Genomic DNA, 18692 nt, shown 5'->3' on the forward strand with positions numbered 1-18692 from the left:
TCGCTGTATAAACACCTTTACTGAATACGTACACCGCTCTGAACTGTTTGTGGTACTGCAGTATATAAAATAAAGTTATTATTATTATTATTGTAATCTGAAATTTTTTCTGCTGTAATTGTGTATTGCTTATTTTTGACTTATGCTTACTGTACAGCGCTTTGACCCTCCCCCTTTTACTAATCCGTGATAGCGGTTATTAGCACAGGGAGCCACGCTAAATGCTCTGCGCGGCTCCTGATGCTCATAGGAACTCTATGAGCAGCGGGAACAGTGCATCGGGAACAGTGCAAAGCATTCAGCGTGGTTCCGAGCTAATAACTGTCTATTGCAGTTTAGCAAATGAACTCCTTCATAAAAGTGGTAAATAAATCCTAATAAATAAATATCTCCCTTCAAGCTGAAAAGTCCTAGTCTCTTTAGCTTTTCCTTAGAGAAATCATCTCATCCCCATTGTTCCTTTTCAAATTCCGCTATATCTTTTTTGACAAACATTGCCTCGTTTTTGTATAATGCCAGACCTTTCCATGCTCCTATGAAATTCAGTCACATAAGGTCTTTTGAAAAACAATTGAACCTCTTGTTTTTACTTAAGTAGGATGTGGAATAGTTTAATAAAGGAAGGAGGAAGTAAACTGCTACAAATGAGTACCCAAAACAGGGCACCTCAGTTATGCCAAAGTGTAGAACCAGGTTGTTTTTGTACAAATTCTAGAGAATGACATGGGACAAATTTGTCCCCGTCCCTGCAGGATCTATCTCTATAGAGCAGAGCAGAGCAGAGAAGATTATTTACATTGTCCAATTTGACACGGACAAGAGGACATGGAATGAAGCTAAGGGGGGACAAGTTCAGGACTAATATCAGGAAGTTCTGCTTCACACAGAGAGTGGTTGACATCTGGAATACTCTCCCAGGGGAGATTATTGCGGAATCGACAGTCCTAGGCTTCAAAAGCAAACTAGATGCATATCTCCTTGAGAGAGGCATATAAAGATATGGTTGGCTATAAAATAAGCCAGGTGTATACCTGGCAGGGCCTCCGCGTGTGCGGATCGCCGGACTTGATGGACCGAAGGTCTGATCCGGAGATGGCGCTTCTTATGTTCTCTATTCCCGCCCCCACGAGTTCTGTCCCTGTCCCATCCCTGCAAGTTCTGCCCTCATTTGCACAAGCCTCAAACACTTTAAAATCATAAGTGTTCGAGGCTTGTGGAGATGAGGACAGAGATTGCAGAGATGGGACAGGGACAGAACTCACAAGGACGGTACGGGGATGGAGACAGATCCCAGAAGGAAAGGGACAAATTTGTCCTTGGTCATTCGGTAGCGTGACAACCCTAGCAGAACCTTTTTAGGATTGGGTAAAGCGCGGACCTCACGGAACCCACGGATCTTAACCACACATCCTTAAACATCTGCTCACCTTGGGGCTGAGTGGGATCCATGAGTTCTGCGGGTGTCAAAAGGAGGTTCCTTGTGGACCTGACGCCACGGCCGCTTTTAATTAATTTAGTTTTCTATACCGTTCTCCCAGGGGAGCTCAGAATGGTTTACATGATCTTTAAAGAGGTATATCCCGCGTAGGAAAACTAGGAACATCCCTCCCCTTTAGAACCACAGAACTCTGGAACAACCTCACATGTCCGCTCAGAATTTCAAGCTCCCTCCTATCCTTCCGCAAACACCTGAAAACTTGGCTCCTTTCAAAAATCTTTGGTACCCGCTCTTTGGTACCCTGTCCCTCTTTATCTTCCTAGCTCCTTTCCTATAACCCTTCATTGTAGCTCCTTTTCAACCTAATCCTGTAAACCGTGCCGAGCTCTACGCTTGTGGAGATGGTGCGGTATACAAACCTAAGGTTTAGTTTAGGATTAGGTTTAACAAATGCGGAGTCTTTGCAGATTTTGAATTGCTATTATATACCTCAGAAAAAGAAGATAACATCTAATCAAGGGACAGACCTATTAATATCTACAGAGCTTGATTTAATAAATTTCTTGGAGGATTCCCAAGATACTATATTCCCAAGATACTATATCAACTAGAACTCTCGTCTTTCAAGCAGGTCAGCTCAATAACTGGCTGGCCCACATCATCTCACGTGCCTCATCCTACCTAAACTTCAGGAAACCACTAAAAACTAATCTATTTACCAGATTTACAACCTAAATGCCTATATCCACTGTATGATCCCCCTATGTTTTACCTACATTCTTAGATTTATACTTTATGCAGATTGTCCTGACCTTCTTTACTGTACTTTTTGCTCTGATTGTACCTATTTCTCTGATTGCTCCATCTTTCGCCGATTGTACCATTTTCCCTGATCGATCCAATTTTCTCCGATTGTACCATTTTCTCTGGCACCTAGTTTTTCTGATTGTACCATTGTAACCTTTCGCTGATTGTCCAGCCCTTCTTCATTGTAAACCGCCTCGAACTACTACGGCTTTGGCGGTATTTAAGAAATAAATTATTATTATTACTCTCTTGATCACTTGTTTAAGTGAATTGGATAAGAATTTGATAATGAGATTGTATTTTAAGAATAGAACTATGAAATCTAGTGGCGGTCTCGTTTCTATATTTCCTGATGTTGCTAGGGCAGCACAATATTGAAGAAAAGAATTTCTTAAGTTAAAATCCCAGGTATTGGCTTTGAATGCTGTATTTTTCCTAAAGTTTCCTTGCAAGTGTATCATAAAATTTCAACAAAAAGAATTTATATTTTGGGATCCTGTACACTTGCAACAATTTTTAAGTAAACAGGAACAGACCAAGGACAAGGAAGTTGAAAATAAATGTCGATCTTTATTAGAAGTTAAAGTAAGGGCTCCTTTTACGAAGCTACGTTAGCGGCTTTATCGCACGCCACTTTTTAGCGTGCGCTAACCCCCGCGCTAACCGAAAAACTACCGCCTGCTCAAGAGGAGGCGGTAGCGGCTAGCGCAGCCGGCAAATTAGCGCGCATTAAAACCGCTAATGTGGCTTCGTAAAAGGAGTCCTAAATACAGCACATATGAAGGCATAGCTCAGTTTATTCTGAGTTGAACATTTTATTTGTAGTATTATGGGTTCATAGACAGTAACGCGGAAGACAAAGGCGCGCGCCGACAACTGAGCGCAAGACGGAGGTGCGCGCCGAAGAAAAAGACTGTTTTTAGGGGCTGCGACAGGGGTTTTTTTTGGGGAGCCCCCCCCCACTTTACTTAATACATATCGCGGCGGCGTTGGGGGGGGTTTGGGGGGTTGTAACCCCCCACATTTTAGTGAAAACGTAACTTTTTCCCTAAAAACAGGGAAAAAGTTAAGTTTTCAGTAAAATGTGGGGGGTTACAACCCCCCAAACCCCCCACAACGCGGCGCGATCTGTATTAAGTAAAGTGGGGGGTTCCCCCCCACACCCCCCGTCGTAGCCCCTAAAAACAGTCTTTTTCTTCGGTGTGCGCCTCAGCGCTGCGCTCAGTTGTCTGCTCGCGCCTTTGTCCCGGCGCGCTTTTGACCTGACACCGTATTATGCATTATGTTTAAGTAACTCCTCCATTATGTTGGGCTAGAAAGATTATATAGTGAGGAAGAGGTTTGCTTATCTGATTGTTTATGGTTTTGTTATTTTTATAATGTACTCTTCGGATTGAACTGTAATATGAAAAATTATAATAATAATTTTAAAAAAAGAGAACAGTTTACATGAATTTATTCAGGTACTCAAGCATTTTTCCTTATCTGTCCTGGCGGACTCACAATCTATCTAATGTACCTGGGGCTATGGGGGGATTAAGTGACTTGCCTAGGGTCACAAGGAGCAGCGTGGGTTTGAACCCACAAGTTTCAAGTTTATTTAAAATTTCATATACTGTACCGCCCAATCAGCCTTCTAGGCAGTGTACACTGTCTTAAAAACATATATGAGATAACAATACATCATTTAAAACAATAATAGTTATTAAGAACAATTTAAAAACAAACAAAAACAAAAAGGAAAACAGGGTAGAACTACAATTATCAAGTAAAAAGAAAGAACATATAGGGAAAAGACAAAAGGAGAGATGTCAAAAGGTAGAATAAAACTATGGAGCCCTGAAAAGGACATTTAGGTCTCGAAAGCTGCTGAGGCTGTAGCTTTAACCACTGCACCTCACTCCCCCCCACCTGTAGACCTCACGGATCCCACTCACTCCCGAGGTGAAGCAGATGTTTAAGGGTGTGCGGTTAAGATTTGTGAGGTATGTAGGCTCCGAGTCCGTGAGGTCCGCATTTTTACCCAGTCCCGAACCTTTAACACTTCCATCTCTCTGCAAGTCATAGTGGGGTTTTCTTTTTTTTTTTTACTGTGATTTTGTTCCCCTATTTATGATCGAGAAGGGGTAAAACATGGAGCTCACAGAATCGCGGATCTCAACCGCACATCCTTAAAAATCTTCATTTATTGACAGCTGAGGTTTCAGATTTCATGTCTGCGCATCTGCGTTTTAGCCCCTCTAATCTAATCTAAACCTTAAGTTTATATACTGCATCCTCTCCATAATTATAGAGCTCAGCACGGTTTACAAGAGTTTAATATAAGGAAGAAACAACTTAGTGAGGTTGGAGGGTGAGTAGGAGGGAAGAGAGCATTACATTTTTGTGAATAGTCTAGTTTTCAGATGCTTTCTGAATAGTTGGAAGGAGCCCAGATTCCGAAGTGGGGCAGTAAGGTTATTCCAAAGCTCAGTGATCCTGAAGAAGAGAGATTTCCCCAATTTTCCTGTAAAGAGGATACCTTTTAGCGAGGGGAAAGATAGTTTAAGTTTATGGGTGGATCTGGTGTTATCAGGACTCAAGGAATTTCAAGAGAGTGGTATTAGGGGAGGGAGGATGCCGTGTAGATTAGATTACATTATGCAGAAAACCCGATTGGCCTGGTGGTCCTCCAGGACAGAGTTGGGGCAACTAGGCTACTTTCTTAGCTTGTGAAATAATACAGTTTTGCCACGTTTAGTCTCAGCATAGGTCATGACTCTGACAGATCTCCATGACATTTTAGCTCTGATGGACCCTAATGCTTCTCCCTTCCTAGTCTGAGACTAAACATGGTTTGGACCTCATGGCAAAAATTTTGCCACTTTTAGAATAGGGAGGGAGAAGCTTTAGGATCCATCAAAGCCAAAGTGTCATGGAGGTCTGTCAGAGTCATGACGTATGGCAGGGGTGTCAAAATCCCTCCTCTAAGGCTGCAATCCAGTTGGGTTTTCAAGATTTCCCCAATGAATATGCATGAGATCTATTTGCATGTGCTGCTTTCATTGTATGCTAATAGCTCTCATGCATATTCATTGGGGAAATCCTGAAAACCCAACTGGATTGCAGCCCTCGAGGAGGGACAACACCCCTGACCTATGCTGAGACTAAAAGTGGCAAAACTGTATTATTTGACAAGCTAAGAAAGTAGCCTAGAGCAGACATGGGCAACTCCAGTCGAGGGCCGGAATCCAATCGGTTTTCAGGATTTCCTCAATGAATATGCATTGAAAGCAGTGCATGCAAATAGATCTCATGCACATTCATTGGGAAAGTCCTGAAAACCCAATTGGATTCCGGCCCTCGAAGACCGGAGTTGCCCATGTCTGGCATAGAGGTTAGGGACAAAGGGTAGCTGTCTTGGGCCCTGCTGATCTGGGTTCAAGGCCGTATTGAAGGAAGCAAAAATACATTTTCCTGCTGCATCGCTGGGGGTAAAATGCAGACCACCTTTATAACATTTTATTGAAGGAAATAAATAAATATAATACAAATAGATTTTCATTTCAAATAGATTCACAATTATGATATTTTCATAAATATTTCTATCATTCCTCCAAAATATATTTCCATATGACCCATATAACTCCCCTCCTCCCCCCACCTCCCTTCCCCCCTCCCTCTCCCATTCACATTGTATTGAAGTAATTAATCAAATTATAATGAATTATGAAATTTACATACATTTTTCTATCATTCCTTAAATATACATTTCTATATGACCTATTCCATCCTACCCCCTGCACCCCCCAATTCTCCCCCCCCCCGAATGCAAGATGACACATATTACCAGGTATTGCAAATGCTATAAATGTTTCCAAAACTTCAATGTAAAATATTAATAATCATACTTCGTGCTCTAGAGGAAAGATTTTGGAATATATGGGTCCCAAATTTTCAAAAAGAAACGTGCAATGAAGATTTTTAAGGCCGTGCGGTCGAGATCCGCCTTTTACCGCTTCCCTTTAATACCCTCGCTTTAGTTAAAGAAAGTAGCGCGCGACGTTGCTATGGTTACTGAACGAAGCCCCCCTCGGCGGACCAATCAGCGTTCAGTTGTTACAAAACACCCCTGCTTTGGAGGCCCTCAACAATGCCTGCACGGCCAGCGGTGTCTAAACTGATTCCCGGCCCTCGCACTTCCTCAGTCGGGAGGAGGGCGGCGCATTAGATGACGCGGGATCCTGCGACGGACGAGGGGGCGGAGCGTCTCCTTCAACCTGGCTTTGTTGCTGGACGAGAGTCTTAGCTGGAGGGAGGCGGGCGTTTTCCTCAGGGGTGACGCGGCCGTTTACAGCGCAGCGCGTGCGAGCGGAGGGGGGGGGGAGGGAGCGAGCTGGCGAAGGAGGCTGGGCCCCGCGAGACGCTTCGGCCGCCGCAGGTGCCGTCTTGGGGGCCCCCGGGGAGCGGGCCTGGCCGGGCGCTCCGACCCGCGACGATGTGCGGGCTGGCCGGCGAAAGATGAGGACGCGGAGAGCGCGCGGGCTGCTCGTGCTCTCTCTCGTGCTCCTGTGGTGAGTAAACCCGGCCTCTCGCCTTCCCTGTGCACTTGGCCAATAACTGCCTTCCTCTTGGGGGCGGAGAGGGGGGAATAACTGCCTTCCTCGGGGGGGGGGGGGAGGGAATAACTGCCTTCCTCGGGGGGGGGGGGGGAGGGAATAACTGCCTTCCTCGGGGGGGGGGAGGGAATAACTGCCTTCCTCGGGGGGGGGGGGGGGGGAATAACTGCCTTCCTCGGGGGGGGGGGAGGGAATAACTGCCTTCCTTCCTCTTGGGGGGGAGAGGGGGGAATAACTGCCTTCCTCGGGGGGGGGGGGAGGGAGGGAATAACTGCCTTCCTCTTGGGGGGGAGAGGGGGGAATAACTGCCTTCCTCGGGGGGGGGGGGGAGGGAATAACTGCCTTCCTTCCTCTTGGGGGGGGAGAGGGGGGAATAACTGCCTTCCTTCCTCTTGGGGGGGAGAGGGGGGAATAACTGCCTTCCTTCCTCTTGGGGGGGAGAGGGGGGAATAACTGCCTTCCTTCCTCTTGGGGGGGAGAGGGGGGAATAACTGCCTTCCTCGGGGGGGGGGGGAGGGGGGAATAACTGCCTTCCTTCCTCTTGGGGGGGAGAGGGGGAATAACTGCCTTCCTCGGGGGGGGGAATAACTGCCTTCCTCGGGGGGGGGGAGGGAATAACTGCCTTCCTCGGGGGGGGGGGGAGGGAATAACTGCCTTCCTCTAGGGGGGGGGAGGGGGAATAACTGCCTTCCTCTAGGGGGGGAGGGGGAATAACTGCCTTCCTCTAGGGGGGGAGGGGGAATAACTGCCTTCCTCTAGGGGGGGAGGGGGAATAACTGCCTTCCTCTAGGGGGGAGGGGGAATAACTGCCTTCCTCTAGGGGGGGAGGGGGAATAACTGCCTTCCTCTAGGGGGGAGGGGGAATAACTGCCTTCCTCTAGGGGGGAGGGGGAATAACTGCCTTCCTCTTGGGGGGGAGGGGGAACAACTGTCTTCCTCTTGGGGGGAGGAGGGGGATAACTGCCTTCCTCTTGGGGGGAGGGGGGAATAACTGCCTTCCTCTTGGGGGGAGGGGGAATAACTGCCTTCCTCTAGGGGGGGGGTAGGGGGAATAACTGCCTTCCTCTAGGGGGGGAGGGGGAACAACTGCCTTCCTCTTGGGGGGGAGGGGGAACAACTGCCTTCCTCTTGGGGGGAGGGGGAATAACTGCCTTCCTCTTGGGGGGAGGGGGAATAACTGCCTTCCACTAGGGGGGAGGGGGAATAACTGCCTTCCTTTTGGGAGGGGGGAGGATTCAGTGCTGACATCCAACTAGCCCCAAACTTAGAACTAGTTGACACTTTCTCCTTTTTAAATAATGCCTTTGGCAGCAAAACTGTGTGTTTTGTTGGGTTATATTTATTTATTTGCATTTGTCAACAGCCTTTTCATGAAGAGATTGTTTATTGTTTATTCAAAGTATTTGATTAAACGCTTATCCAGCAGTTCAAAGCATTGAACAAAAAATAAAAAAAATTACAGGAAGACAAATATGTCTGCAATGTAAAACATATGTTGACGGGATAATTGCGCGCTAGAAGCCATCGCTGACAATTTGGCGCAAGACAGAAGCGCGCGGGGGAAAAAATAATTTTTAAAGAGCTCCGACGGGTGGTTTGGGGTGGCATCCCCCCACTTTATTGGTTAGTGTTTGCGCTGCTGTTGCAGGGGAGTGTGGGGGGTAAAACCCCCCACATTACAGAGAAAATGGAACTTTCCCCCCAAAAAATTAGAAAAAGTTCAGTTTTTGCTATAATGGAGGTTTCCAACCCCCTGAACCCCCTCCAACAGCAGTGGGAACACTAGCCAATAAAGTGGGGGGGTTGCCACCCCAAACCCCCTGTTGGAGCTCTTTAAAAATTACTTTTCCCCCCGCGCGCTTCTGTCTTGTGCCGAATTGTCGGCGCTGGATTGTCAACGCGCTGGCGTGTTGCGCACCACTGACTATGAACCAAAACATATATATATTAAATTATTGGACAAACCAGGACTAAACAGACAAACTCAAGTCTTTAAAACAATAGGAGAAAGGGCGGAAATACAATTTTTATAAAAAAATATATAAAAGGAGATGGGGAAATAAAATCAAGAAATTAATGGAATGGGAATGAGAAACAGTTGAATTTGTTAAAGTAGGTAGATAACTCATTAGCAGTTATATGCATCCCATTTGGTCCGGCAGACTCACCATCTAACTAGGAACTGTTTATGGTGATGTTCTGTAGAAACAAATCAGAATTAGAGAGGTAAATACTAGAATCTAGGAATCTCAAACGAATAAGATTTTATTATAAGAGAATCCTCATCCTGCTGAAATTAGACACTTGATGTTAGATTTGTCTTGTCTGTTGGCCTGTTTTAATAATTTTACCATATATAATACTAATAATTAAAAATCTTGTAATATGCATTGGGGACCATGGTAGATAAGGTATTGAAACAGACAGCAATAAATGGAATGAACGAGTGCAACTCTAACTCCAATACTGAGTACAAAGTTGCTGTTTCAATACCTTATCTACCATGGACCCCTGAGGAAGGAGTGTTGTCCGAAACACAGACCGTGTTGGGTCCTCTGTTGGTAACAAGGTTATATAACACAAATTCTGTAATAAACAGTGCCTGCATCTTGTACACCATCTGCAGTTTTTGTTTTGTACTTGTTGCTTGGCTTACTGCAGCCTCCGTTGGATCCTTTTTTGTGTTCGATGATCTTAAGGTAGCCAAACAGATTGAAAAGGCAACTGCGAAAGCTATGAGGATGCTAGGGTGCATATGGAGAAGTATGGCCAGTAACAAAAAAGAGGTACTGATGCCCCTGTATAAGATTTTGGTGAGACCTCATTTAGAATATTGCGTACAATTCTGGAGGCCGCACCTTCAAAAAGATATAAACAGGATGAAGTCAGTTCAGAGGAAGGCTACGAAAGGTCGGTGGTCTTTAGGTCTGTCCCCTAAGCTTTATGACAAAGATCTCAATATGTATACTTTGGAGGAAAGGCAGGAGAGGGGAGATATGATAGCAATTTTATGTTGCATAAATGCGCATGAGGCAAGTCTCTCTTTCATTTGAAAAGAAGCTCTGGAATGAGGACATAGGATGAAGTTAAAAGGTGATAGGCTCAGGAATAATTTATAAAAATACTCTTTTTCAGAAAGGGATATGTGGAATAGGCTCCTGGTAGAAGTGGTGGAGACAAAGACTGTCTGAATTCAAGAAAGCGTGGGGCAGGCATTTGGGATCTCTTAGGGAGAGAAAGAGATAGTGGATGCTGTGGGTGGGCAGACTGGATGGGCCATTTGGCCTTTATTTGCCATTATGTTTCTATGGAATTAGAAAAGGTATAGAGAAGGGTGATAAAAATTATAAAAGGGATGGGACGACTTCCTTATGTGGTAAGGCTAAAGTGAATAGGACTCTTCAGCCTGGAGAAGAGATGGCTCAGGGGAGATTATGATAGAGGTCTATAAAATACTGAGTGGAGTGAAGTGGGTAGATGTGAGTTGTTTGTTTACTCTTTCCAAAAACACTAGGACTAGGGGGGCATGTAATGAAGCTACTAAATAAATAACATTTCTCACCCAATATACATACATAAATAATAGATTTGAAACAAACAAGAGAAAGTAATTTTTCGCACAATGTGTAATTATTTTCTGGCAACGAATTTCAGAGTTTTTGGTGAAAAAAGTTAGCTTAGTATGGCTTAAAATATGTTTGGATAGCATCCTAAAAGAGAACTCCATAAACCATTATTAAGATGGATTTGGGGAAATATACTGCTTATTCCTAAGCAGCATAAAATCTGTTTAACTCTTTGAGATCTTGCCAGGTGCTTGCCACGGTTGGAAATAGGATAGTGGGCTTGATGGACCTGTGATCTGTCCCAATATGGCAGCTCTTATGTTCTTGCTGAATAATTTTGGACTATGAAATTAAAATTAGAGAGTCACGGGGACAAAGTTTGTCCCCACACCAACTCTGCAAGCTTTGACCTCCATCGCCACCATGTCCTGGCAAGCTCTGATCCTGCACCTGCATATTTTGTAGTTTTATATATTATACTAGTATTTTAGCCCGTTACATTAACGGGTGCTGTCTGTCTTTCTTCCCCCCCCCCACTTCCTTGTGCCACAGCAGCATTCCCTCCCCCTCCATGTCCCTGTGCAGCAGCATTTCCCCCACCCTACTTCCCTGTACAGCAGCAATTTGATCCCCCCCACTTCCCTGTGCAGCAGCCACAGCAGCAGCATTCCTTCCCCCCACACCACTTCCCTGTGCAGCAGTAGCATTTCCCTTTACCCCCCCCTCCCTTCCCGCGGTCCCGCCCCCACACATAGTACCCTGTGCAGCAGCAGCATTTCCGGCCTTCCCTATGCAGAAGCAGCATTCCCCCCCCCCCACACACACACTTCCCTGTGCAGCAGCAGCATTTCCCGGCCTTCCTTGTGCAGAAGCAGCATTTCCCCACCATACACACACTTCCCTGTGCAGCATCAGCATTTCCCCCCCACACACACACTTGCCTGTGAAGCAGCAGTATTTCCCGGCCTTCCCTGTGCAGCATCGGCATTTTCCGCCGCCCCCCTTCTCAGCCGCCACGTTGAAATTAATAGAAAAGCGCTGCACCGCGCTACCGCTGGTTTTGGCATCTTCTATCCACAGTGGCCAACCCTAGCAGAAACAGGAAGTAGTCAGAGAGGGCAGGCCACAGTGGACAGAAGACGGCGAGGACAGAGTTAGCGCGGTGCAGCGCTTTTCTCTTAATTTAAAGGCGGGTGAGCCGGCCAGGAGGCTGCTTTGGCGGTGGAGTGAGGAAGGGAGGGGGGAGTCGATGGCTGTGCTGTTTCTCCAAGTTGTCTAGCCATCGCATCCGCACTCCTGCTTGCCACGGACCTACTGATCACAGATCAGAGATCACGGAAGCACGCAGGTAAGTGCGCATGCGCGGCTAGGGTTTTATTATATAGGATAAGGCCTTTTGTAGGATTACAACCAATAAACCCCCCGCCTCCCAAAAAAACATTAAACATACAGTCAAACCTTGGTTTGCGAGTAACGTGGTTTGTGAGCGTTTTGCAAGACGAGCAAAACACTCGAGGAAATTGTGCCTCGCAATCCAAGCTTTGACTTGATTTGCAAGGCCCCCCTGTGAACTGGCATCCCCCACACGCCCAAACACAAGCCCTTACCCCGATCTGGCACTGGCACGCAGCACCATCCCACAGGACATGCTGGTGCCCGAAGATCCTACCTCTTGCCTGGGCTGGGCATTGAGCATATGCGCAGAGAGAGTGGGAGCCAGAAGGCTTTGAGCATGCGCAGATGCTCAAGGCCCAGCCCAGGCAAGAGGCAGGATCTTCGGGCACTGGCACGTCCTGTGGGTTGGTGCTGCATGCCGGTGCCAGATCGGGGTAAGGGCTTATGTTTGGGCGGGCGGGGGATCCCGGTTCGTGAGGGGGGGTGTTCGTGAGCGGAGGGAGGGATGCTGGTTCACAGAGGGGGGCCGGGGGGGTGTGTGGAAGTGCGCCAGTGGCCTCGGGGGGGGGGCATCAAATCAAGTGACTTTCCCTTCTTATGGGGAAACTCGCTTTGATATACGAGCACTTTGGTTTACGAGTATGCTTCTGGAACGAATTATGCTCATAAACCAAGGTTCCACTGTATTTTTAAATTTGAATCAAAATGCTGTTATGATTTTAATCCATGGGCGACTAAGTCATCAACAATCTCAGGATTCAATCTAGTTTCTTTTTTCTTCCACAGTCCTCCTCGCAATAGAAAATGTACTATATAAGATGTGCTTGTAGTAAGAATGTACACGATCCCCTGTGCAAGGTTTGCTAGTTTGGGCTAGTACTTTAGCGTATTTTTCCAAAATTACAAAACATAATTGTTAGCATTACTTGAACATAAATAACATCCAATTCCAGACATGTTCCGTCACATACATTTGTGCTCTTTCTCACACTCGCACATATTCGTATCCTCTTTATTTGCGTTCTGGCTCCTAGCTGTGCAAGTGCATAGCATTTTTAAAGTTGCCTTGCTGCAGTGTTTCACTTCCCTTCTGCAACTCCTACAACTGCTGCTATTGCTTCTCTAGATGTGCAGCAATGGAATCCAAATAAGATGCACTCATTTTAGTGCTGGACTCTCCATAGGCATCACTGTCAGTCCTGATCCTTTGGACATCGCTTCCTATTCTGTGACAGAGCTAGGCCCCACATTTAATATAGCTTCTTTTGCTGCCACTGCTACTCATTTGGAAAAGCAACAGTAGCAGTAGGGGAGTCAGGGGTGGAGCAGAGGAGATCAGTGGCTGGATGGAAAAGAGAGGGGATAGACATAAGATGGAAGAGAGGGAGCTGTGGAGGAGAACAGACACAGGATGGAAGGGAGGGATCTGAGGAGGAGGAGGACAGACAGGATGGAAGGGAGGGAGCTGAGGAGGAGGACAGACAGGATGGAAGGGAGAGAGCTGAGGAGGAGGAGGAGGACAGACACAGGATGGAAGGGAAGGAGCTGAGGAGGAGGACAGACACAGGATGGAAGGGAGGGAGCTGAGGAGGAGGAGGACAGACACAGGATGGAAGGGAGGGAGCTGAGGAGGAGGAGGATAGTCGCAGGATGAAAGGAAGGGAGTTGAGGATGTGGTAACTGCGGTTAACATAGATGGGTAGTAGCTGAAAAGGTAAGGAAAAAGAGGTTATCTTTCATAAACTACAAAAGATTGCAGAAAGAGGAAGATAGGCAAAAATATCATCAGGAAAAGTTGAGAGAGGCTGGTTGAATAGTTAGGAAAACAAAGATGCATATGGAAGAAAAAATAGCCAACATGGTAAAAAGGGTGGACAAGACATTTTTTTTAGATATATTAGTGATAGCAAGAAGTGCAAAGGTGGCATTGTGAGACTCAAAAGATGAAGGTGAGAAATATGTAGACGTGGAAAGATAAGGCAGAATTGCTTAACAAATATTTCTGTTCTGTGTTCACAGCTGAAGTGCCAGGAGCAGGACAACAGAAGACAAACACAAATAGGGCTGGAGGTGTGGTAGACCTTGATCGATTTTCAGAGGATTTTGTTTATAAAGACCTAGCTAGATAAAGGTGGATAAAGCAGTGGGTCTGGATGGTGTACATTCGAGGGTACTGAAGGAACTTAGGGAAGTTTGGAAGTTTGGTTGGTTTATAGGCTGACCTTATCAATGCTTCTCTAGAGTTGGGAGTAGTACAGGAGAACTGGAGAAGGGCGGATAAGGTCCCTTTTCACAAAAGTAGACTTAAGTGAGAAGCAAGGAACTATAGGTCAGTAAGTAAATTAATGGAAATGCTTTTAAAACAAGAGTATAGTGATGTTTGTAGAATCTAGTGGATTACAGGACCTGAGGCAACAGGGATTCACTAGAGGCAGATCTTATCAGACAAATCAGATCAATTTTTTTGATTGGGTGACCAGAGAATTAGATAGAGGGAGTACGCTAAATGTGGTATATTTAGATTTTAGCAAAGCTTTTGACAGTGTTCCACACAGGCGTCTAATAAATAAACTGAGTGCCCTTGGGAAGGGCCCCAAAGTGACGGACTGGGTCAGGAACTGGTTGAATGGAAGGGTCAGGAACTGGTTGAATGGAAGGCAACAGAACAGGGGTAGGGAACTCTGGTCCTCGAAAGCTGTATTCCAGTTGGGTTTTCAGGAATTCCCCAATGAATAAGCATGAGATCTATTTGCATGCACTGCTTTCAATGCATATTCATTGGGGAAATCCTGAAAACCCGACTGGAATACGGCTCTCGAGGACCGGAACTGGTTGAATGGAAGGGTCAGGAACTGGTTGAATGGAAGGCAACAGAACAGGGGTAGGGAACTCTGGTCCTCGAAAGCTGTATTCCAGTTGGGTTTTCAGGAATTCCCCAATGAATAAGCATGAGATCTATTTGCATGCACTGCTTTCAATGCATATTCATTGGGGAAATCCTGAAAACCCGACTGGAATACGGCTCTCGAGGACCGGAGTTCCCTACCCCTGCAACAGAGGGTAGTGGTCAATGGAGATTGCTCTGAGGAAAGAGATGTTACCAGTGATGTGCTTCAAGGTTCGGTACTTGGGCCTATTCTTTTTAACATTTTTGTAAGCGATATTGCTGAAGGGCTTTCAGGAAAGATTTGCCTCTTTGTGGATGATACCAAAATCTGCAATAGGCTAGACACCCCTGATGGTAGACACCAACATTTCTGCATTTGTTTTAAAGCTGTGTTTTAAAGAAGAAAAAGATAAACTTTCTCTGTGAGCTGATACATTTGTTATCCCAGGACAAGCAGGCAGGTATTCTCACTAATGGGTGACGTGATCCAACGGAGCCCCGATGCGGACGCTTCTTTGAAGAAAAACTCGAAGTTTCGAGTTGCCCGCACCACGCATGCGCGAGTGCCTTCCCGCCCAGACCAGGGCGCGTCTCCTCAGTTCTTACTTTTCTGCGGAGCCGAGAAGTCAGTCTTTGACTCTCTGCGCAAAGTTTTCTTCACTTGTGTCTTCTAAGTCCGCGGTTTTGGTTTTATTTGATCTTAATCGCTGATTTTCGTCGTGTTTTATTGTTTAAAAAAAAAATAAATTTAATCGTTCCGTTCGACCGGGCAGGCCACGTGGCCGCAGCCCCGCGGCTTCGATCTTGCGGCGGAGCTTTTCCAGCCTATGTCCCGGCCTATCACCAGTTTTAAAAAGTGTGACAAGTGCCAGCGCGCGATTTCGCTAACGGACCCTCATTGATGCTGTGTTCAGTGTCTCGGGCCTGAACATCTTCCGAAATTGTGCCGGCCTTGCTCCACACTCACCGCACGTGCTTTCAAGCGCCGTTGCGTCTTATGGGAATCGCTGTTCATGGAGTCCTCGACGGAGCCATCGACCACGAAGGGACCTTCGCCTTCGACATCATCCGCAACTCCACAGCCTACCGCCTCTGCAGACAATACCTTAGCAGACAGCTTGAGCTGTCTCCTGCAACCTCATGAGTGGACTCTCAACTCCATGCCCCTTCATTAAGTCGCAAGATTGTTGGCGGTATATAAGAATAAAGTTATTATTATTATTATTATTCATCACATCTTCTCCCTGTGGGGAACGCCTCAGATAGACCTCTTTGCAGCCCCCAAAACTTCAAACTGCCTCTCTTCTGCTCCAGGATCTACACCCCTCAGCGCCTCGAGGCAAATGCATTCCTCCTGGACTGGACGAATTGCTTTCTATATGCATTTCCTCCATTTCCTCTCATTCAAAAGACTCTGGTCAAGCTGAAGTCAGACCATGCCACCATGATCCTGATTGCTCCACGGTGGCCCAGGCAACCTTGGTACTCCCTTCTACTCCACCTCAGCAGCAGGGAGCTGTACCTTCTGCCAGTTTTTCCATCTCTGCTTACACAGCATCAGGGATCTCTGCTTCCCCCCAACCTGCAGTCTCTACACCGGATAGCTTGGTTCCTCTCAACGTAACCCCTCTGCAGTTTTCCCAACCAGTGAGGGACGTCCTGGAAGCTTCACGAAAGCCCGCTACTAGACAATGCTACCACCAGAAATGGAAATGTTTGGTGTGTCTCTCAGCGCCAGGAGCCTCAACTCTCCTCCTTGTCTTCAGTTTTGGACTAACTTTTGCATCTGTCTCATTCTGGCCTCAAGTCTTCCTCGATACGAGTCCATCTCAGTGCAATCGCTGCTTTCCATCAGCCTTTTCAAGGGAAACCTCTATCTGCTGTAGAATCTGCCCTGCATACTCTGGACTGTAAGCGGGCTTTAGCCTTCTACCTAGAACGCACCAAGCCTCACAGAACTGCTCCTCAACTTTTCATCTCCTTTGATCCGAACAAGTTGGGACGTCCTGTTTCTAAGCGCACCATCTCTAACTGGATGGCGGCTTGCATCTCATTCTGCTAGGCCCAGGCTGGATTGCCCCTTGACAGAAAAATCATAAGCCCATAAGATCAGAGCGATGGCAGCTTCTGTAGCTTTCCTCAGATCAACGCCGGTTGAGGAGATTTGTAAAGCTACCACTTGGTCCTTGGTTCATACCTTCACTTCACACTACTGTCTGGATACTTTCTCCAGACGGGATGGACAGTTTGGCCAAACTGTATTGCAAAATTTATTCTCCTAAGTTGCCAACTCTCCCACCATCCCATTCTGGTTAGCTTGGAGGTCACCCATTAGTGAGAATACCTGCCTGCTTGTCCTGGGATAAAGCAATATTACTTACCGTAACAGTTGTTATCCAGGGACAGCAGGCAGCTATTCTCACGTCCCACCCTCTTCCCCTGGGTTGGCTTCTCTGCTAGCTATTTGAACTGAGGAGACACGCCCTTGTCTGGGCGGGAAGGCACTCGCGCATGCGTGGTGCGGGCATCTCAAAACTTCGAGTTTTTCTTCAAAGAAGCATCCGCATCGGGGCTCCGTTGGATCACGTCACCCATTAGTGAGAATAGCTGCCTGCTGTCCCTGGATAACAACTGTTACTGTAAGTAACATTGCTTTTTGTGGGCCTAATTTGGCATAGGTTTTGCAGGGAGATCCAATTCCGTAGAGTCTGAAAGAGGTTTAGGAGCTACCCTGTGGCCTTCCCTTTTCATAAGGTACTCTCAAAAATAGTGATAGCTGAGTGGAAGATGTCAGATCTTATGCTTGGAGACACTATGTTGATGAGCTAGTGGTCTTCCCTATACTGGGAAGGACTGGATAGGCTCCTTAGGGTGCTCAAGGTTGATGCCTTGGTTATGGTGGGTACCAAGAAGACTGTGATCCCAATGGAAGGCATTATGGCCTTGAAAGATTCCTACGATAGAAAGATAAAATTGCTCCTAAATCTCAAGCAGCAATCTAGTGGTTAGTTGGCATGTGTTACCTTATGCTGGGCTTAATTGATTCCCCCTACTTCTGAGATGCCCTTCTTGGAATCTGGCACATCCTTTGTGGATGTGCTATGTGATCTGATTCGTGTCTGTTCTTGCTAGATAGCCTTGTGAGTGGTGGCGTGTCACTTACTTTGGTTGTGGAATTGGATAGCAGATGCCCTCTCCAAGACTTGGTTTAGTAACCTTTGTTTTTGTGGTCTTCTACCCTTCGTCAAGGATTTAAAGAAACTTATTAAGCATCCAGGCAGAGCTTTCTCATAGTTTTGGGCAATAGGCTTAATTCCAGAGACTAGAGCCATTTGTGACCTGGTAGGAAGAGTTCCTCTTGCTTTGGGAAGCTCTTTGTGAGGCAGAGAGTATTGGGAAAGTGGCTTTTTTTCTCTCATAACTGCCAAAGGGCCCTAGTAAGATTTGGTGGGTCCTCTTTGTAGAATTAATGTAGGGAGCAGACTGATTTTACAAGAGTGAGCTCTCATTAGGTCCAACAGTTATGTCTGAAGCATAATTCAACAGAGTTGCAGAACCTGTTTCAGATTGCTTTATGGTTTACCCTGTAGATCAGGTCTTGTAAGATCTGTTCCAGCACAGATTTATTTTTAAAACATTTGAGCTGGGCCTGGAGCACAGATAGAATGGTTATTTGATTTTATTTTGTGGTTCTCAAGGAAAGGAGGGGAAGGTGGTGGTTTGCACTATTCTGAATTTAAAGGGAGTTATTTTACAAGACATTAAGTCACTTGAAAGATTTTAGTTGTCATTAAAAAGGAAAAACTATACACCAGATATCCAGTAGCTTGCCTCGCCTACCAGGTCATTTGTAAGTAATCAAATCACCTAATGTAAAATTGGGACAGGAAAAATATAATGTAAGCAAGAATACCAAGTCCTAATACTCCTGAATCTGTCAAAAGAAGGTAAAATGCCCACACATACATGCTTAAGAAAAACATGAAAATAATCCATAGTAA

At 46.1% G+C, this 18692-nt stretch overlaps 1 protein-coding gene across 4 annotated transcripts in view; it reads left to right on the forward strand.

The window, feature by feature from the left end:
- Nucleotides 1–6438: 6438 nt before the first annotated feature.
- Nucleotides 6439–18692, forward strand: part of SUCO (SUN domain containing ossification factor) — a 117503-nt gene continuing 105249 nt past the window's right edge. For 2 of the 4 annotated variants that reach the window (XM_033960959.1, XM_033960960.1), the window contains exon 1: nt 6440–6798. In XM_033960959.1, coding sequence (XP_033816850.1) covers nt 6746–6798 — 53 coding nt within the window. In that variant the 5' untranslated portion in view covers nt 6440–6745. Of the gene's footprint in view, nt 6799–18692 lie in introns of all 4 variants that reach the window. The other 2 variants (XR_004540875.1, XM_033960961.1) reach the window with 2 other exon arrangements.

This window comes from Geotrypetes seraphini, chromosome 10, assembly GCF_902459505.1.
Source record: "Geotrypetes seraphini chromosome 10, aGeoSer1.1, whole genome shotgun sequence".
Lineage (NCBI taxonomy): Eukaryota > Metazoa > Chordata > Amphibia > Gymnophiona > Dermophiidae > Geotrypetes > Geotrypetes seraphini.